General features: G+C 46.9%; 1 protein-coding gene across 6 annotated transcripts in view; it reads right to left on the reverse strand.

The window, feature by feature from the left end:
• Window positions 1-22,024, reverse strand: part of SRSF11 (serine and arginine rich splicing factor 11) — a 285,307-nt gene that overhangs the window by 48,508 nt on the left and 214,775 nt on the right. For 2 of the 6 annotated variants that reach the window (XM_069641919.1, XM_069641920.1), the window contains exons 10-11: window positions 5,927-5,962; window positions 5,059-5,121 (exon numbers count right to left, since the gene is read on the reverse strand). The exons of 2 other annotated variants lie outside the window; for them this stretch is intronic. In XM_069641919.1, coding sequence (XP_069498020.1) covers window positions 5,059-5,121; window positions 5,927-5,962 — 99 coding nt within the window. The remainder of the gene's footprint in view (window positions 1-5,058; window positions 5,122-5,926; window positions 5,963-22,024) is intronic. 2 more of the 6 variants (XM_069641922.1, XM_069641921.1) reach the window with 1 other exon arrangement.

Here is a 22,024-nt window from a genome sequence, read left to right on the forward strand (position 1 = left end):
GCTGTGGAGCCGACTGCACTGGGGTCTAGGGGCCCGATGGAGGAGTCTGTGGTGCCGCTAGCATGGCGGGGATGAATTCCCTGATGGCGTCTTGGAGGACATCCCCCATCTGAGGTGACCTCATGAGGCCGAGGAACTTCTCAAAAAGCTCCTTCTCACTGGCCGAAGAGGTGGCAGGGGGGTGCCGACAGGGTAGTGGGGTGCTGCTGGAGCCGATGCATACCCCGTCCATATGGACGCAAAGGAACGCTGCCCTGCGCAAATGAGGGGTAGACTGTAGGCCACGTACCTGGTTGAGGCCAGTCCCACCTTGACACTCATTCTTCGCCAAATTCCTGGAATGGTGTCGGACGGGTGCCTCCTTCTAGCGCGGCGGCCATTATGTTGAGCTGCATGCCAAGTGCTTGGCCCGCTGGGTCCGAACTCGTCCCAAGACTCTTGCGCGTGGCTCACGAGGCCTACCCTGCTCCTTGGTCCTCGGCCCAGTAGGTGTGACACAGTCGACCCGAGGGACGGTAGAGCGGCATTTAGACACCCCCTCGGACGCTTTGCCGGTATTCGGGCCTAGCCCCTCGGACGCATTACCGGTTTTCGGGCCTTGCCCCTCGGACGCATTACCGGTATTCGGACCTAGCGCCTCGGACGCATTGCCGGTATTCGGGCCTAGCGCCTCGGACGCATTGCCGGTATTCGGGCCTAGCCCCCTCGGACGCATTGCCGGTATTCGGGCCTAGCCCCCTCGGACGCATTGCCGGTATTCGGGCCTAGCCCCCTCGGACGCATTGCCGGTATTCGGGCCTAGCCCCCTCGGACGCATTGCCGGTATTCGGGCCTAGCCCCCTCGGACGCATTGCCGGTATTCGGGCCTAGCCCCCTCGGATGCATTGCCGGTATTCGGGCCTAGCCCCCTCGGACGCATTGCTGGTATTCGGGCCTAGCCCCCTCGGACGCATTGCCGGTATTCGGGCCTAGCCCCCTCGGGTGTAGGACTGGTAAAAGAACCTTCCCGGTCCCTCAACACTGTGCCCGGGAGGATACCTCGACCCGAAGGCCGGTAGCTATATCAGCCTCGGTGCACATGCCAGTACAATGACCCGGCCAGTCCCTCACACGCGGCAGAGTCCCTGGGAAGGAGTCTCCCTTGAGGCGTGCGCTGGAAAATATCGGCCCTACCTTGGGCCTGGTTCGATGCTTCACGAAGTTCTTGAGATCCTCTGGAGGCAACCTCTGGAAGAGCTCCCTCCACCTGACTAGTCTGTTCTTCAGCGCCTTCGAGGACAGCGAGTCACACGCCGAACATTATTGCCAACCGTGGTCTGAGCGAAGGCAACGTAGGCAGAGGGCGTGAGGGTCTGAAGTTGGGAAGAGCCTGTTGCAGGATGCATACCTGCTAAACCCTGTAGATGCCGACATGCGCCGGAGAGGAGTGTGACGCCGGAGGACCGAGTACCTCAATGATATATAAGACAAAAAAGACAAAGAAGTATCCGTGCGTGGAATAACATGGCCAAAGCCAAACCCAGGAGCGCTGGTGAATTCGGCTCGTTCCAGTCGATGCAGAAAAGGGGACTGAGGTGTGGCGCCGGAGGGCAGAGTCAGGGCAGCGCATGCTCCCTGAGCCGCGCCTCTAAATTTAAAGGGGAAGAAGGTTTTTTTCTGGTGAAAAAGGTTCCGTCTCCCGTCCCTCGAAAGGGACGCCCATACAGTATGGAGGAAAGGGGACGGGGCGTAAGAATAATGAGTAGACCAATTGAAGATGTGTTAGCTGGATACTCCCTCCCTAAGTTTGTCCTGTTGCTCTGCCCACATTACTTACCCTTAAGAGGTTTGGCTTCCCTTGCAGCCACCTTCTTCAGGTTAGTGGTTGTACAGCCCTCACCAGAAGGTTGTACAAAAACAGACTTACCACTCAAATCCTCATTCGTATGAAAGGTCCAAGCTGGATTTTTCATCAATTTCAACTGGGTTGGGTCAAGTCAGTTGATGAGCGATGAACTCAAATGTAATTCTAAGACTGAGATACTTCTACTGGGCTTTGAGGACCTGCTCTTGAACCTCGACTCCAACACTCCGTGTGTTCTCATTCTGCTCGATCTCTCTTCTGCCTTTGACACTGTCAACCATGCCATCCTGCTCAACCGTCTCCGTGATAACCTGGGTATCACTGGTCAGGCTCTGGCGTGGCTGACCTCTTTCCTTTCCAATCGACCCTCCCAGGTCCAACTTGGGTCCTTCCTCTCTGACATCTTTTTCTCCACCTGTGGCGTTCCCCAGGGATCTAATCTCTCTCCCTGGCTGTTCAACCAGTATCTGGCACTCCTTGCCCACCGCATCGCCGCCCTCTGCCCCAACTTTCAGTACTATGCGGACGATACCCAGCTCATTTTCAGGCTACCCTCGGCCTCCTCCTCTCCCTCCCTCATCTCTGACTGCCTGTCTGCTATCCAGGAATGGTGTGCTGCCAATGACCTCTGCCTTAATGCTAGTAAGACTGAGATCCTACTCATCGGCACACCCACTCCCTCCTTCCCTGCAGCTCTCTGGCCGGCCTCTTAGACCTCTTCCTGCTCCTACCTGCAAGGCAAAAAACCTCGGGGTCATCTTCGACTCCACACTCTCCTTCTCTCCTCATATATCTGACGTCTCTAAGAAGTCACATTACCAGCTGCACCTCCTCAGAGGTATTCTTCCCTTCCTCTCCTTCCCCCAGAAGCTCACTGTCTCCCGAGCCCTGGTTCTCTCGAAGCTGGACTACTGTAACAGCCTCTATCTTAATCTGCCTGCCTCCACTCGCCGCCCTCTGTAACTCATCCAGAACAGAACTGCGAGACTTGTCCTTGGCCTCAAGCCAAGGGACCGTATCTCTCCAGGACTGAAATCTCTACACTGGCTCCCAGTGGCTGCGAGGATTAAGTTCAAAACCCTCTGCATTGTCCACAAGGCCTTCTGGAGCCTGGGGCCTAAATACCTTCAACTCTCTCTTCCTAAATATCTTCCTTCCCGAGCCCTACGCTCATCCGTCTCCAACTCCCTCAGGGTCAGCCGCTTCTCGAAGCAACGAGCTGGGGGTAGATCTCGCTCCGCGGCAGGGGCCTCCCTCTGGAACAGCCTTCCTGCCTCCCTGAAACTTGAGGAGAACCATCTCCGGTCCCGGAAGCACCTCAAAACCTTCCTCTTCACTTCTGCTTTCTCTCTCCCTCTGCCCTGCTAAATTCTTCACCAAAACTGCACCGATTCCGCAACTGGGCCACTCTTACCGACCTCGGTCCTGGGCCCAGTCTCTCTTCACTTGCACTGCCTCCCTGGCAACCCCTGCACTGCGGGACTGTCTCTGTATCACTACAGCCCCCCCCCCAGCACTTGTCTGCACTTACCTTGCTTACGGATTCAAAAAGGTAATAAATATCCCGAAAACAGTTGGGAGATCTTGCCTACCACTTTGACTAAATGAAAAATGTTCCCAAGTAATCTAGTTACAGGTCAGACAGTATGACATTTACCCTTAACATCTCGCCACTCTCTTCCAAATGTCTAACTTTGTTAACTTAAGATAACAAGGGATTTTTCAAAAGACAAGGGTGCAAACAGCTCGAGATTAAACATACGATTGGTCCTCGAAATAGGAGGAACATTGCTGGTTCTCCCAAATTTAGGAAACAAACAATTTGGGAAAATTGTTTGTGCCCACAGTGCAATTGTGAAAATGCTTAAATTCAAGGGCATAAAAGCTGTTTAATCTGTAAAGAAAACAGAAAGCAAGAGGGTTCGATTGAAGGATTAAAGCTCTCAAATTAAATATGGGGCTGTGACATAATATGCTCAAGTCTGGACAGAAGGATACAAACGTCTGAATACACAAGCTCTCCAAGACGGATCCACTAGGGCAACACATCAACACGACCCCGACCCTGAACCATTCAAAGCCTCAACCGACCAAGGTCACACTAGATCACTTGAGAATAGATAACACCCACCCGGCCCCACACCTGAAGATCAGGTTCAGACGCACCCACCAATCCAAACTACACTCAATAGGATACAGTCAGATCAGTGCAACATCACCAAAGCGAGTTGGCCCACGAGGAACCAGCAACATCCCAACCAACAGGTATACAACTCTAACGGAACCTAAATCAGGATACAAATCCCACTAATCCAACCCTCAATCTTCTGCATACTTAAACCCACACAAAACCAGACAACCATCTCTCTCCCAGCAATCCGCACGCACTTTACCACACGGCACCAACAACACAAACTTCACCAACAGGACTTGAGGCCTTCGCCCGATCCGATACTAGCACCAAAACCCAGCACTCGGTGTATACCGAGCTGAAGATGCCAACAGCAAACCACTTCTCCCACTCTCCTTCTCCCCTCTTCCCGACTAACCCTACCCACCCTTACTGCTTACAGATCAGCCTGGGGACCAATTCCGTTGGCGACGGTGCACTATACAAGTACCGCTAACATAACAAAACTTAAGTGAGTGACTGTTGGGGGAGCTGAAGCAATGTTTACAATAGCATGGAGATCAAAGGGGATCGATTAGCTTTAAGAAACATTACACTCAAATACAAACCACTAAAGGCAGGGCCTCTTTTACAGGAGAGATGGCAAGGATTATCAAACTGGCATGAGTTAATTGAGTGGAGAACGTTTTCATCTGGATATCCAACTTCTCAAAAGTGGCAATTTTAAGCTAAGGAAGCAATGCAAAGAGTACTAATACCTGACAAATACTAAGCGTTGTCTAAGGACAGTAGGAGGCAACATTGGCGTTGATTTCAACAGATTACCCGCTTCTCCCGTCCCCAAACAATGGTAAATGGGGAGGTCTGTGGAGTGAAGCTATATAAACTGATCACCACAATGCGCCTGATTTACTTAAGGCAGGACTTTAGGACTCTAAACATAAGAAAATGTCCACTTAAAACCTTTGTGAATGTGTGCTATGCAGCCTCTAAAACAGAGCGCTTTTGTTATCTAAACAACCATAAGTGAAAGTGAACACGTGCATACAACGCAGCTTAATTACTAATGTGAAGTGCGACTCACAGGTGTGGAATCTTCAGTGTTGAACTTTGATGAGATAACCTGGCATCAGAAAAAGCTACAGTGCTGGGAAAGGAAGAATAGCATTGTAATAAATTGTAGAATTTTGCAATTCGATGACAGGTAAACCGATTTAAATCTGAATATGGGCGAAAGAGTTAGAAAAATACAATCTTGAAAGCTATATCAATGCTTAAGTTATGACCAAATGTTGTAAAGCCATCCAGGTTTTTCTGCAGAAGCTGGCAAAGTACTATTGCAATGCAGAACGGCCCCCACACAATTCGGGGGAATACATTCTCCGATTTTCAGAGCCAGGAACCAACTTGGGCTCCGAAAATAAAGTAATGAAACCCAAATTAAAAAAGAAACAGCAGGCTTCTCTTGGAAGTCAATATTAAGGCCCTTTGGGCATAACACGCCCAATGAGGCAGTACATGTTTTGGTGGTATTCATGGCATAAGCATTGTTCTGGTGTTATAAATATTCAGTACAAAAATTATTCTAGCTTAAACAATTACAGGATCAAGATGGAAGTGGACTTTTCATTTTTACAGTTAGAATTCAGGCCCTGTTCCAACTAGTAAAATATGTCAGTGGCAGATATTGGCGCGCAATGTGCAGATCAGAAGTTAAAATCTTTGCAGGACCAGCTAAGGCTCCAATATTTTGAATTGCGTGGATTTATATTTATATAGCTAAAAGACTAGTGGTGTGCACCATGAAAATCAAATTAAATAGAAACCTCCATCTATGCAGTTCTGTTTCCAGACCAACACCAACCACAGTAACCTAATATTGTCCAATATTGGAATCTGATGACACTACACCCAAGTTAAAAAGCAAAGTGAAGGTCATCTGCACTACATACCTTCCCCAGACCAGACACGTGTCCACTCCGTGCATACTATATGGTAGAGAAAGTGCAACTGGTCAATCAAATGGGGCAATAAGAAATCAAGGTCATCTGTTTGTAAGCAAGCTAGTGGCAGGACACTGCTACATTATTGCAGTTACCCAAAGCTAATTTATGACTTCGACGTTATGACTTTTGGTGGCAAGTAACTTTTTTTGCATTACTTCTCTGGCTTTAACTCCCTACTTTGGTGACACTGGTCGGTCCTTAAGGTTAACAGTCTAGTGTGTCCTGTGTGAGATTAATGCATTGTTTTGCTGGAGAACCCATCGCCTTACAGTGATGTACTGCAGTGGTACTTTGTATTCCTTTCTTTTTCCGTTATAATAGTTTTGTTCGTTTTTTAATGTGCGTTAAGATGGATTATCATAACTAGCCCTGTGGTAGGGTGTTGCGAGGACACCACAGTTAATCGATAGGATTGACAGAGGTCTACCCAAACTCAATCAAGCAGTAAGCCTTACATTTAAGAGAAATGGGGCGATTTAGTGGCAAAGTGAGACAGCACTCAAATTAACTTCAGGAGAATGGACAAAAATACTAGATTTATTTGGCCTTAACATGCTAGACATAAGAGAACCGGCAACTCTACTAAGGCATATACATATATAAACAGTTTATTTCACTAGAGAGCACCCACAATTCAAAACAGTATAAACAGTTAAGCAATTTAACAACTAACTGTAAGCAAGAAAGTAAATGAAACAGTTCAATAGAATTGATAGCAGTGGAAACGAGTAACACTGCCTTATTAATACTTATGAAGTACTTCCCTGCTAAGTTAAGTAATCCTAGTGCGTCAAAGGTTTCAGATAAATACAGGTTGGGTGTAGTCTTTGTGCTTGTACAATCCTATGGCCAGGGGGAGAAGGGGTATGGAATTAGGTGTGTAAGCTCTGCGACCACTGTCCAGTGCATAGACTTCCGAAAATCAAATCCTCTTGAAACTTGGTTGACTCATTCCAGATCTCCAGAGACAAGATTACACTCCTTCAAGCCCCCTCACCAGAGTGCAGGACCGAGAAAGTGAGACGAATCGACTGGGCAGTAATACTTCACTGGTGCTTCCCAAAAAATGCCAAAATAACAGAACCCAGAATAATCCTTTGCTAGAAGCCTCTTCACTCAGCTGCTGCTACAAAATCCACTGCATTGTCCTGTGAATAATGCAGTACTTACCTTTCTGTAGAATGACTTACGTGTGTGTGTACGTGCGTGTGTAATATAAACCATTATTTGTATCTAACTTTAATGTCTGTTTCTTTGGCCTGTGTGTATACTCCAAGTTCTTTGTACTGCCTAGAGCTCTTTCTCCCTTTTAAGGTAAGCCTTGCTGCTCGCCATTGCTACCAACAAAACTTGTGTGGTGCAGGCCTTTACTAAGAGTTGAAGCCCTGAGTCCCATGTTCGAGTATTCCCAAGTTCTACAATGGGTGGACATTTGTAAAACTCCCTAACAAGGACTTACCCTGTTCCTTGAGCCCAATTTGGGTCGTACAGCATCTGGAGGACAAGATCTGCTAAGGATCCCAAACCGCTGCCTCGAATCCAGTGGGACTGCCGAAACAGGTGTCCCATCGGTGCTACTTTCCGTCACCTCTCCAAACAATTGCTTGCACATTAAGCTTACCCGAAACTGCATTGTGCCCTTAATGATTCCAGTCATCTGCTAGGTTTGAAATCACTGCTCAAAACTTGAATCCATCTGAAACGTGCTCAAACGTCACCTGCCAACTGGAACCAGGTTACGCCAGATCTCGATCACACCCTCGAAAGTGCTGCTTCGCCGAGCCACATATCAGAGCAACGGGATCACCAGTTTGACTACTCCCTCTCACTGACGAACCTCTGGAGAGTCACAGATAAACCGTTCCCGGCAAGGGTAGGCGCCAGGGTGCGGCTGGTGGTGTGCAAACCTGGCAAGGAGACCTTAAGAGAATATGAGCATGTGTGAGTAGCTAGTATATCTTTGGTGGTGTATTTGTTACTCTTACTTTACCTACTTAAAGTTTACAGCTTAAATAAATTAATACATTTCTGTACATGTGTGAATTATTTGCCCATTACGTGTGCTAACTACCTCTACACCCCCCTTATATCTTCTTAAGTCTGCCTTACTGCTCAGACTATGTTACCTTTGAAAAAATGTGGCTAGATCCAAGTGTCAAGTACCCAGTTCACTAAAATAGGGTGGCCTGTCACAACAGGTCCAGAGTTAAAGTCGTCGGAATGAGCAGCTCCCCTAGTCTATTTCACACAACTGCAGATTACCTGGACACCCACCAACCTTAATAAACTAGGCTCCGAATACACATCTTTCATAATTGATTGCAACCTTATTAAAGTGGCCAACGAGGTAAAAACCCTGGGATTCTACTTTGACTCAACCCTCTCCATTACTAAGCAAGTCAACACTTTGGCCTGCACTACAGTGTACACACGCAAACTTATTAGATCCGGCAAAACCTTCCTTTCCAAAAACAGCTAGATCATCCTGGCCAGGGCCTTAATTCTGTCTAGGCTTGACTATTGTAACGCCCTCTACAATGGCTCTAACAAAGCCATCATCAAAAAAATCCAAACACTGCAAAACACCCTTAGAGCTGCCCTTGTAGTGGCTAGGAAAGATATCTCTGAGCTTAGACGACAAAACAATTGGCTTTCCACGCATGACAAAATCAAACTAAAAACTGCATCTCTTACTTATAAATCTTTGAATAACGTTGTCCCCAGTTACCTATCAGAGAGATTCCACAGAAGAACTTCCAATAGACCTTCCAGACAAGCATACACTGTCTCCATGTCTCCAGATTCAAACTATCCAAGGTGGGAGGCAGCAGCTTTCCCATCAAAGCGGCCCAGCTCTGGAACTTCATGCCACCGGCAATACGGGAAAATCAATCATACCAGAACTTCAGAAACAACTGCACTAATTGGCTGACATCATCTGACCTTTAACTCCGGCCTGCCATCCACCCCTAGGGGCCACCATATTAACCTAAGATTTAAAGAGAACAAACACTAGAAACTACACCGTATCATAACCCACCTAATCTATGTATAAATGTAAAAACTTAACATTCAACCTGTAAATAAGTATGCACCCATCCTTCCTGAGCAATGTATTATATACCCTGTCCTGTTTTTACTGCACTCTGCCCTCTGTAATGTACTATTGAAACTTGCAACAAACCCTATGCATTACTATAACTATGTAACTAAGCTAAAAATTGTCTTGCACCCCGATAACTTTGGGTCTGGTGTGCATTATAAATAATAAATCAAACAGCATTTCCATCGGATCTCTTTGGTACACAACTGATGAGATACTTCAGAATTCCTATTTTGAGGATTCTAGGGCCGCTACCTGGGGTTTGCCAACTTTTCCCCCTGCGTTTTTTGTTTTATTGATTTCTTGTTGCTGGCGAGAGGGACTTACCATTACCCAAGTACTTACTAGTGACAGTAAAGTACATTTTTTTTGTTTCATTAGTAAGGTGCATTTTCTAGAGATGTGTGGACAAATTGTTTATGAAGTTACTGTATTTTGAAGCTTTGTATCACAAGTCACCAGAAAAGGCCTGTTCACTACAACTAGGGTGGCCACCTAAAATATGTCCACCAGGCCAGGTTGTAGAAATCCACCTTAACAGTGAGATGGGCACTTTGTGCGTCCTGCCTCCAGCCAGGTGAGTTTCCCTGTCCAGGGGACCCTCCTGCGCCCTTTTAAAAAACAAATCTTAGGTTCTCCCAGGCCGTGTGCACTGCGCTCCCATGCCTCCATTTACTGCTCTCGCGTCCCTCCCGCCTCCCTGGCCGCCCACCACCCTTGATTGGTTGCTCAAGTGCCTTTAACCAGCCTTTCATGGGCAGCCCTCTGCCTGGAAGCCCATGTGGCTAAGGGCCTCAAGGCAAAGGGAGGCTCCCACAGAGGCGGCTCCAGATCATGTCCGCAGGTGTCAACAGGGGAAGCCAGCGGCCAGCCGCCAACCAGCAGCTACTAGGACCAGTACGGTAGGAGTGGCCTAGAAGCCCGTCCACCATCAAACTTATCTACACCAGTAAAACACTGATTAATTCCACCACCTCCCTCCTGCCACCTCACAGGACTTTCAAATCTAGCTGTTTCCTGTATTCAGATTTCATTGTCTGGTATTCAATTTGTGTTTGGTGTGGGCCTCTCTCTCACTGTTCAGGACTCTCAAACCTAGCCGTTTCCTATTGGCATACTGTCCTCTACCCCATTGGAGATTAGCGCTCATTGACCTGAATCACATCTAGAGACCTCAATTACGGAATAGCACTGTGTTTACAAGCGTGTGCCCTCTAGAATGGTACTGTGATTACTAGCTTGCACCCCACAGGACTGTACTGCAATTATTACTTCTTCCCAAGGATACTACTGTAATTGATCGTTCGACTGAGCACTATCCTGGAGATTGCCACACTGACCAATTCACATCTGGAGAGCATCAATGGAGTGGTACTGTAATTATTGGCTCACGCCTCATGAGATGACAGTGATGATCAGTTGCGCCCATTAGGACAAGGTTATAGTTTCTTACTAGCTATACCCTTCGTCACACTACAGTTTGTTTACTGCAGTAAGCCTCTTCCACGGAAACCCACATTAGGGACAGCCACTGGAATATCCCAGCAATATAACCCTAGTCACCAAAACAGGAGGACCTTCCACTCAACAGACTCAAACTTTCTTAGAGTAACCCGATGAAAACAAAAACCCAAAACTGAAACTAGAAGAAACTTAACAACGCCGACACAACTGTACCAACACCTCAACAAGAAATCGACCTGGAAGGAAATCGCAACACCAGTCAGAAGACAATGCAGACACTTGAACACAAAGCAAGCTACACCTTTAAAATCCATTGCAACCTAATAAACGCAAGATCCATATCAAAACACTCAACAGAACTCTATGACCTTTTCTGAGACAACGGCATTGGCATACTATTCATCACAGAAACATGGCTGGACAAATACAAAATCACACTCCAAAGCTGCCTCCCCACCAACTTCAAATGCCTTCACGTAAACGGGAAAAATAAAAAAGGAGGAGGCCTTGCAACAGCATTCAAAGTTCACCTGAAAAAATAAACAGACTAACCTCTTAACATTAACTGCAAAACCATGGTCATACACCTATCAGTGAATCCAAAAACAAACATCACATTCATTCCGGTTTACATACCACCGACCTACGATACAGCCTTTGTCGACAACTTCATAGAAGCCATCACCAACATAGCCATCAAGCATATGAACATCTAATAATCCTCGGGGACGTCAACATTTGGTTCTTAGAAAAACACGCCAACTCCCAAAACTCACAAATTGGGCAGCTAACAACCATGAAACTACAACAGGTGGTCAAAGGGGCAACACACTCGGCAGGACACAGTTGACGCAATCTTTGCCAAGAAAAAACATAACCATGGCACTGATACAAATAATGTGGAGCAACCATCTCATCATCCCATTCAGAGATCACACTACCAAGTCAAGTCCGTACCCAGGCCCCAAAGCTCACAACCATCACAAAAGGAAACTGGAAAACCGTCAAAGCAAGCAACCTAATGGAACAACTGGAGACAACCAAACCTTCAACTACATAACTAGAGCTGGCAGACCTACACAGGAAAGCGGAGCTACTCCACAAATGGATTGCTGATACAATTGAAAATATCGCCCCGGAAAAAACATTTACCCACTAAAAAAAAAGAGCAATGGCAAAAGGAAACATCCGCGCATACCAGAAGGAAATTCGAAAGGCGAAGAGAAGGCATTATGTTGACAGAATCACCAATAACACCAACACACAAAAAGACATTTTCAACATGATAAAAGAAATGAGAAACCCACCTTGTTGCAACAACACTCCAACCCTCATCGAAGAAACTTTGCCACGATCCTTCAAACCAGCATATATCAAACCACTTTTATAAAACAAGTGGCGACGTGGAAGTCCATTCAAACTACAGACAGATTTCAAACATTCCCTACCCGGCAAAACTCCTAGAAACCTACTTATACAAATTAACCCAAGAACATGTAGAAAAACAACACTTGCTAGACAAAGCACATGTCGGTTTCAGACCTGCAAGAGGAACAGAATCGGCACTACTATCCATTTAGGATGACCTAAAAAACAAACGGACTCCAACACAACCTCAGCTCTGACACTGCTCGACCTTTCTGCAGCTTTCGACAGAGTAAGCCATGACACCCTAACCAAAAGATTGGAAAAAGGTATAACGGACATGGCACTACTCTGGATTAAATAATTCCTAGCCGAAAGAACAGAAACCATATGGAATATACTCCACAAGTTAACGACTGGAGTACCACAGGGATCATCACCTTCACAATCCCAGCGCCTCAATTCAGGATAGAGGTGCCAACTAACCAATTCCACTAACAATGTCCCTCCTCTGCACACACCTCTCAAATTCCAAACAAACCAACCACAAACCTACAGCACAACAAACCGCACTACATTACAACAAAACAAAAAACCACAACACACACGACGACTACCGGCCGCAAACACCCTAGGCTCAGCCAACAGACCCACCGGGCTGAGGCCGCCAACAGCACATCAATGCTCTGTTGCACTGTTCCTGCTTTCCCCCACTAACTCACCCTCCCTCTTTCAGAGCCGCCAGTGCGCCAAAGGACCACTACGGTGGTGATAGTGCGCGGTACAAATGTCCTTTAACGTTATCACCACTATACTTCAACATCTACCAGACTCCAGTAATAAGAAACCTAAAAAAATACAAAATCACATGCTACAATTACGCAGACACTCAAATCATCTCATACAAAATCGAAGACACTCAAGCCCACGATAACCCTAATTGAGTGTCTAAAAGAAATCTTCAACTGGATGAACGCCAACAACTTGAAAATCAACCCTGGAAAGACAGAAATCATGATTATATCCCAAAACCAAGAGACCACCACCTCCCTGCCCGATGGAAATGGGAACCGCGCCCACACCATCTAAGGTAACAACAAATCTGCGAGTCCTGATGGACAACACCCTAATCTTCGAACCACAAACGTAATAATCAAGAAATGCTTCTTCCTCCTTCACACAACCAGAAGAATCTTAACTTTACTCTCCTTCACACACAAAACACAACCGTCGACCTCATCATGTCAAGAATCTACTACGCAAACAGCCTCTACATCAGGATGCCAGAATACCTCCCAAAGAAACTACAACGCATCCAAAATGCAGCAGCCAGACTCCTCAAACTATCCAGAAGAGACCAAATCACCCCAGCGCTAAAAATACTACATTGGCTATGTTAGGACAGTTTTTCTGAAACCCAATACAAGACTCCACTCTTAGGCTATACCACCCGAGTTCATGGTAGCGTAGACAGAGCAGCTAGGCTCATCTTAGCGAGGAGAGAGGGCTGTAGAATCAGTACAAGTGAAATTGTAATACAAATGATCCAAAAGACACTGAAACACTATGTAAAAATAAAGTATTTATTTAAATACAAGTAGGCTCAGATAAATCTAGGGGTAAGTAAGCACTAAAACATTATATGAAATCACAGTATAAAAATGCAACAGACCCAAGTATAGACCTTATTGGAAGTACCTAAATGTAGTTCTAGGGAAGTCGAAACCTTTGCATACATATAAAAACCAATGGTTACTTTTTGCAATTACATTCAGTAATGCAAGGGCAGTAGACCCTTTGTTATATGAATAGGTGCAGTAAAAACCTATAAGTACTTTTGTCATAACACAGTTAAACTGGGTGAGTAAATCTTATGGATGTAATATACAATTACAGGTGCTTTTGAAACCAGGGAACACCAGATTGAGGTAAGCAGTAACTCTTGTAACTTATTTTTGGATGGCACACAGCCAACACAAGGCAAGTAAAACCCACATTTTTGTAACCTCACAATGAAGAGGAAAGTAAAACCCAATGTTACACTTTACTGAATGACAGTTATTCTAGGTGGGCAACAACCTAAAGTAGACCTATTCTGGACAGGCTAGCAGCAAGTCAGGGGAAGCAAATACCAGTTGGGGGACTCTCATACAAGTATCCTCAAGGGACTAATCTGGTTATACCAACATTTAAATTTTGGGAAGAGGCACAACCTAATCACAGGAGTAAAATACCTTCACATCTACTTTCTATTAGGCCGGCAAAACAGTTGCTAAGGAAGAAAAGATGTTAACCATACTTTTAAGAATAGTGCATCACACATTCAAGATCAGTAAGAACTGTTGTAACCGTTCACTCTTAGAATTACAATTACCAAACAACTCTTTACAAGTAAGTAACTTTTAAACACTTATTCTCTGTTCTAGGCAAACGGCCCAATCCCTTCAAAGTCTTTCCCTTGTTCTTGGAGCATGAGTGTTCTCAGTGCCAGAAGGGGAGTCACAAGGACTAGTGACCAACAGGCAGTGTCAGAATAGGTTTTTTAGTAGCAAAAGCCACAGTGTTCCTTAGGAAAACTGGGAAACAAGTGAGCACTTCACTATACAGTTCGAAGGTCCAGGGGGTTCGCAGAAGACACCCTAGCAGGATTTTAGCAGTGGGACAGGGTGCACAGGATAAGGGGCCTCCCCATCACAGAAAACAACCCACAGCAACACAGAAATCCTAACAGGCTTAAGGTAAGCACATACCAAAGCCAACACAGTACGTCAGCATTGAAGATTTTGCAGCAAGACCACTTCAGGGTCTGCAGCCAAATAACCAGTAAGGGGATTCCCTGTCGTGGTGACTGAAAACAAGACCTCAGAAGGGACTTTGCAGCAGGGATTGATGAAGAAGGCTCTAGGCAAGGTTTCCCTCGCGGCTGAATGCGGCTCAGTGGATTTGGACCCTTTTCAAGGAGCACAGAAGACAAATTGTGGTTTGAAAGGTCATCGTTTTAAAGGTCCAACACTCTGGTGAGGGGAGTTTTCAGACTCTTTGTTTCTCTGGAGATCCACCAGGATGCCCACGTAGTTTCAACAAGCTTTGGAAGACTGCACCGCACGATGGCTTGAGGTCCCAGGGTATTGCAACACCACAAGGTTGCAGCAACGCATGGGATGGCTCAAAATGCAGGTCGTCTTGAGTCTAGTGGGTCTCACCAGGCTCTGGGTCGGGGTCGTCGCTTTCGGAGTCCTCAGGTCGATTGGAAGGAAGGCTACGGTTACACAGCAGGCTCTCTGATTGCTGGAAATCATCTCAGTCACTTTTCCTTCCTCTTCCGTTCCTGTAACGCTCACCTGATTCTAGCAGAGGCGCCGGTCTTGACTGGGCGACTACCGTATCTTCAAAGGTGATGTGCAGCACCCGGTTGGCTCTTTGGGCTGGACCTCTGTGCCCTGTATGCCTGACGTGCAGAGTGAGATGTCTGCAGATAGAAAATACGGGGTTAATGAACTGGGGTTATTGGGGTGTCCCTATCTCTTTCCTCTTCTCCTCTCCTGTAGACCCCCACAGGTTAACGCTCTCACCTTAGGTAAGTGAATGCCGAGCTCTCCATCTGCCTCGGGGCAGGGTGCTGTAACCAGTTTCTTCACTGGATAGATAGCGCAGGCCTCTTGACTTCAGAGGACTGCTGTCCGTCGTTTACTGCACGAACGGTAAGTTTTGAGTAACTCAAATGTCTTTAATAATGATGTCTCTTGTTTTGCAGGGTTCCGGCGATGGCGGATGACGGGCTGAAGTGAGTTTAAGATGGAGCCCGTGTGATGAATAGAAGCGCCTGGAAGCACGTAAGTAAGCACTTGTTGCCTGCTTCACGAAGCGCTCCAACTGTCTTTTTATTTTGCAGGTACAAGTTCGGAGCGGCTGCAGGGTGCCGGGATACCCACTGGGTTAGATGTGGAAAGGAGTAATGGCACGTGAGTATTAAAGTTCCCCAATGTCTTTAAACGCACCTTGTTTTGTCTTTCAGATGCGAGATGCAGCGCCGACGGCCTCCGTAGCGTGCGAAGAGTAGGTAAGCCTTTGCCTTTCAGATGCCGGAATGCTATCCTGTTCTTTCTTGTCTTTATAGGTGTTGCTGAAGACTGGATTCAGGATGGTAAGCCTTTTTCCTTAGGCCCAGGACCGGATGCAGAAGACACGATGAGCGTTCTGCTGCAGAGGGTGCAGAATAACGCAAAGTAAGATTCATCCACCGGGTGTGGTTTAAATAGCCTCCTGTAGTGCTTAGGTGTCTCCTTCCACAGCCACGCCTAAGTAAGAAAAGAGTTCCTGGTTAAAAAAAAAAAAAAGAGTTCCTGCCTTCCAGAAGAGTTCCAGTGTTCTGAATCTAGGGAGTGGCTCCAGCCCCACCCAACAGGAAAAGTAGTTCCAAACAGAAGAGGATCAGAGGCTCAACTGGCAGGCAAGTAAGCAGCATGGTCTGCTGCAGGTAAGTCCACCCAAGCATTATGAGCCCGGCGCTTCCAGCGCTGGGACTGGGCATATTTATGAGCCTGGTGCCACTGGCGCCAGGACTGGGTCCAAAAGGTCCCAATTGGGACTGGTTGGCACTCGGAACTGGGTTATGGATCTGCTTCCAAGGGAGTTGGGAAAACCCTGACCTTTTGGAAGCAGCGATCATGACAGTTCCAGTGGTCGACTTGATCAGCTTCCAGGTTCGCAGTTTTTATCAGGTACTACAGCACAACCTCTGCATTCTCTCGCCGCATTTTACAAGAGGCAGTCTGGTTGTCCAATAAGGACAGCCAGCCTCCCCCACTGGGATTTGTCCCCATTCAAGACTAAGGGCTGGGGAGTTTTGGACTCCTCCCTCACTTCCTGCCCACACAGACAGACTGGAGCCTGGGTGGGGAGTCGAGGGGACTCCCCCCAAACCCAAAAATCACTCAAAGGAATTTCCCGCCCTGGATGTCAGGGGAAGGAACAACAACCAACCAGAAACACAAATTGCAAAAAAAGAAGAGGGGCCATTTTGGTAAAATGAGCAGCCCTGGGTCCCTTTACTGCAGCTGTGAACACAGCACACGGAAAAGGTGTACCAAATTAATACAAGGTATCACTACCACTAGCCAATTTAAGTAAGCTTGTCCCTGTAACAGAATTGTTACAGTTTTAATGTGAAAGGGGATACATTGCCTCTCCCCCGCAGTCCACATAAGGTGGGGTGTGCCGATTTCACCTAACAAAATGTAAAAGGGATACAAATATCCTTTCTATCCTTGGGAACTGTAGTTCCTCTCAAGGTTGGCAAAAGAAAGTTAAGAGGGGAGCCACTAGGACAACCCAGCAACAGGCACTAATCGCCAATAAGTTGTTAAAGAGGATAACTTTAAAGAGACACTATGGAGAGTCAATAAAAGGACACCCATAAAAAGAGTTAAACATTATGTGAGTGTGGAAAAAGGTTCCCACTCACTGAGGTATTATGGAAAAATATCCCACCAATAAAGCAAAAAGTTCTGGGGTTGATCCAGGTCAGGAAGATTTACCAGTTCTGTGAAAGTCACTACATTTAATGGCTGGTTTCATGTTCCTACCATTGTGCGTTTGTACCGTGGACTGAATAATCATCTGCAGTATTGCACCCATGGGTACCCATTTGGTGAAAGTGGCGCAGGTCTACGGCATTTCTTGCTTGTGAGGTCTTCCTCTGCGCACCAAACCAGGATTGGTCCCTTTGTTTTGTCCTTGGCGGGCGGGGTTCACTACTGAAGCCAGCCTTTTGCTCCAGTGTGTCTGGCAGGGCAGAAAGCGAGAGGTTCCCAAAACTCCGAGCTTACTTTCATTGGTTACAGGAATGCACCCAAAGGTGATTGGCTGGCTGTCCTTAAAGGACAGCCACACTGCTGTGTGAGAGACAGCTAGGCTGCGAATCAATGGGGGAAACTTGCATTAAAGGCAAGGTCTCTTGGAGAGAAGGCAGAGTCGATCACTGGACGAAGGAACCGCAGAAGAAACTGTAAGAGAAGCTTGCTGCACCCTCCTGGACCGCTGGTTTGCCCAGTGAAGCCCTGCTGCAGTGCTGAAGCTTCAAATATTTTATCTACTAGAGAAGCCCGGAACTGACTACTACTTCCCTTGGGTTGGTGGGACCAACTGATCCCAAGACCAACTTGACTGAACCAATCTCCCTGCTGCCTGTACATCTTCGCTGCGGCTGGAACTGAGTGCCAGGAACAAGTGTATCATCTTTAAGCCAGACCCCGAGCTCCAGGAAGATCCTAAGGACCCTCCCGAAGCAGGGCGACCCAAACCTGAGCCAGCTCAACAGAGTACTGGACCCAGAAGCAAGAGGAGCCCACCAAGTGTCCAAGAACTGCAGTGGTGCTATTTGCCGGTAGCTGAAACTGTTAAGTACTGCTGATCTAAAGTAAGCCCTTTGCTGTCACCGACCTTCAAACCCCAGTGCAGGAGTCCCCAGACGTCCTCCCTCTTGTCCCCACGACTGAGGCTCAAGAACACAGCATCTGCAGACTGCAACAGAAGCCAGCTGGACCCTTTTCATCAGACCTACGGCACTGTCTAGCATGGGGTACTTACCTCTTGTTGTCTGTAGCTTGCTTGCTCTCACTGGAGACTTGCAGAAGCTGACTTTTGCAGAGTTGCTTGCACCTTGGCTTTTTCACAGGCTTTTACATCTTGTGGCTCAATAGTGATTATTAGCTACAAAATTTCTAACATTGTGCAAGACTTTTGTGCTATCTATAAGAAATGCCTCAGCTTCCCTAGACTTTGTTCAATGGACATTGGCTGTCCTGTCTCACTAGAGACTCTTCTGACCCTTTGACTGTGTTCATCTGTCCCTCATAGGTCATACATAAATTACCTGTATTGCAGGGAAAGGGTTAACCTATACTTCATTGGGGCCTTGTAAAGAACTTACCTGTTCAGAGAACGTGCTAACCTTTGTTTGCTTTCCTAACCCTTTCCTTTGGCCACAATTTAAGTGTTAAAGCAATACATTAATGTACGCAGTGTCCTAGCTAGCGAGTGAAGTCTCCTCAGGATGTGGGTAGGGTCATCCCAAAAGGGAATCTACTTAACTGAAACAGGAGTGTATTTTGGAATTGTACTTTCTTGTTGCATACTGCCCTTACTTAAGAAGGCTTATTTTAAAACAGTTTAATAAATAATTTTAATAGGCAACCTTGAGTATAATAGAAGTGTTATTTGAATACTTGTCACTGTGACTCTCTATGTTGAATCTCTATATTGCATCTCTACAGCTCATATTGACCTCTCTTGAGATAAGCCAGGCTGCGCAGTCACTCTACCAACTTTTGTTTTACAAGCCTATACCAAAGGTTGGGTTACCTATTGCCAGGACGACAAGGCTGGTGTAGTCTCGCACAGGGCGACTACATACAATCTTGCCTAACAGACTAGAGAAGCTCCGGAAAGGATGCTTAATGGGAACTAACCAACCTCAAGACAAACTTTGCTCGAAGACCTTCCCCAGCTGGCTGTACTTCTTTGCTGCTGCTAGAAGCGAGTGCCAGGGGTCGAGAAATCCGTAGTCGAGTGCAATGTCTTTAAGCCGGAATGAAGCTCCAGGAAGATCCCGAGGACCCTCCCGAAGCAGGACGACTAAAGCTCGAGTCACCTCACCAGAGTACTGACTCAAGGAGTGCAGGAAGCCAATCAAGTGTCCAAGATACACAGTGGTGCTTTTTGCCGGTAGCTGAAACCGCAAAGTCCTGATGAACGGAGCCTGTCACTGCTGCCAACGTTTGAACAGCAGTGCAGGAGTCCTCCAGAAGTCTTCCCTCTTGTCCCCACGATTGAGGGCCAGGAACCCAGGATCTGCAACCCTGCAACCAGAACAGAGGCCAGCTGGATCTGCTTCAAACTTAAGGTACTGTGCTGACTAAGGGGTACTTACCACTTGTCTGTAGCTTGCCTTATCTCACTTGAGACTTGCAGTAGCTGCTTTTAGCAGAATTGATCTCAGCTCCACCATTCACAAGCCGAACAGCTTGTGGCCCAACAGTGATTTTCTACAAACTCTTACTTTGTGCAAGACTTTTGTGCCATCTAAAAAATGTCTCAGCTCCATATACATTGTTCAAATTGACTGTCCTGGCGCCCTGCAGACTCTTCTGACCCATTGACGTGATTTTAACTGCCCCTCCTAGGTGCTAACTTGTTTGAAACCGTTATTGCTGGGAAGGATTTTATCTAGACTTGATTGGGCTCACATGCTCCGAGAATCAGTTAACCTTTTTCATTCCCTTAACCTTACCTTTCCTTTGCACAACCTCAGAATTTTACCAAGTGCAAAAAGTGATATATAAATGCCAATACTGTCCTAATTTAATTCAAGTCAGGGTGTAGGTAGTGTATTTGAAGCATCTCTAAAGAGTATCTACCTGTTTATCTTGATTCAGAGGACGTGTTATGAAGTATTTTTATTGTTGCACATTGCCCTTTTTAAACAATGCTTATTTAAAAACTGACCGTTGCATAATCATTTTACTGGAAAACCTTGAGTATAAGTGTCATGTGGATACTTGTATGTGTGGATTTCAATGCTACAGCTCACATTTACCGTTCTTGAGATAAGTCTGGCTGCTCAGTAACACTACCAACTTCTTCCTCTCGCTGTCCGGGGTAACGGAGGCCGAGGAGGATGGAATCAAGGACTTCTTCCTCGCAGCCCCTGAGACCACAGAGTCGGGGAGGGCTGCCACCACAGGCACTTGGATGCAGACTCCGGCACCCAGTATTTCTTTTCCAGCCTGTCTCTTTGGGCTGAGGTGTGATTCGTCATCAGTGTCAGGCCCTCATCCCAAATGTCGTCTAGGAGAGGCACTGCCAGAATGGTCTTCCTCTTCTACTCTCGGCGATGGTTAAAGGGAACCTCCCCTGCCCCCCTTCTGGCATCAGCTGGAAGAGTTCAGACGCGCGGGCGCCCTTTAAGTGGAAGGAACAAGTTACTTACCTGTAACTGTTCTCCAGCATGGGTGTGGCATGGATTCACATGCTCATGAATATTCCCAATCAGGCTGGAAATCCTCGGTAAAGAAAGAAATCGGTTTCATTTCTTAACAGTCTTTCTCCTAATAACCAATCACTGAGCTCTGGGTCATACAGCCCCCAGCCAATGACTGCCCTCTACCTTAACCGCTCCACTGGCAGCCATCTTAAGATTTGGTAGCACGTAAAGTGGCAGTAAGACTAAGAGAAGAGACGCAGAGTAGTAGGGTTTGCAAGTAAACCCATACCAGACCCATGCTGGAGAACAACTGCCACAGGTAAGTAACGTGATCATTCTCCAGCATGGGGTCTGGCATGGATTCACGTGCTCATGAATCTAAGAATACATAGCAGTACACACATGCACAACCACAGGAGGTGGCAAAGGCTCAACATTAAGCATCTCTTAACTCCTCACCAGGATCACCTTCAAGCGAACAGGTTGCTCAGCACTGCTTGGCCGACTCTGGACTCCTCCCTGGAATCCCAGTCAATGCAGTAGAATCTCGTGAAGGTGTACGTCAACCTCCATGTAGCAGCCCTGCAGATGTCCAGCAAGGGCACAACAGCCAGGAATGCTGTAGTTGCAGCGATTGCTCTGGTCGAATGTGCTCTGACAGCCAGGCAACGGTCGGTTTGCCAACCAGTCACAATGGGTGATGCAGCCGGAGAGCCACCTCAAAATGAAAGCCTTGGAGAGGGCCTTCCGCTGGTTCACAGGGACAAAGTTCACAAAAAGCTGTGACGTCTTCCGGAAACTCTTTGTACAGTCCACATAGAACTTCAGTGCCCTAGCCACATCTAGCAAGTGCAAAGTCCTCTCAGCCGGCGACTAAGGTGTCAGAGAAAAATACAGGCAACACCAAGGGCTCGTTTAGATGAAAGTCCAACTTCCAGTGCTAAGCAGATGACACTCAGCTCATTTTCAAGCTACCCTCAGCCACCTCTTCTCCCCTCTCATCTCCGACTGTCTGTCCACCATCCAGGAGTGGTGTTCCACCAATGATCTCTGCCTTAATACCAGTAAGACCGAGATTCTCCTCATCGGCACACTCGCTCCCTCATTTTCTGTCACTCTGGCCAGCCTC

Source organism: Ambystoma mexicanum, chromosome 1q (genome assembly GCF_040938575.1).
Source record: "Ambystoma mexicanum isolate Mex_15411 chromosome 1q, UKY_AmexF1_1, whole genome shotgun sequence".
Taxonomy (NCBI): Eukaryota; Metazoa; Chordata; class Amphibia; order Caudata; family Ambystomatidae; genus Ambystoma; species Ambystoma mexicanum.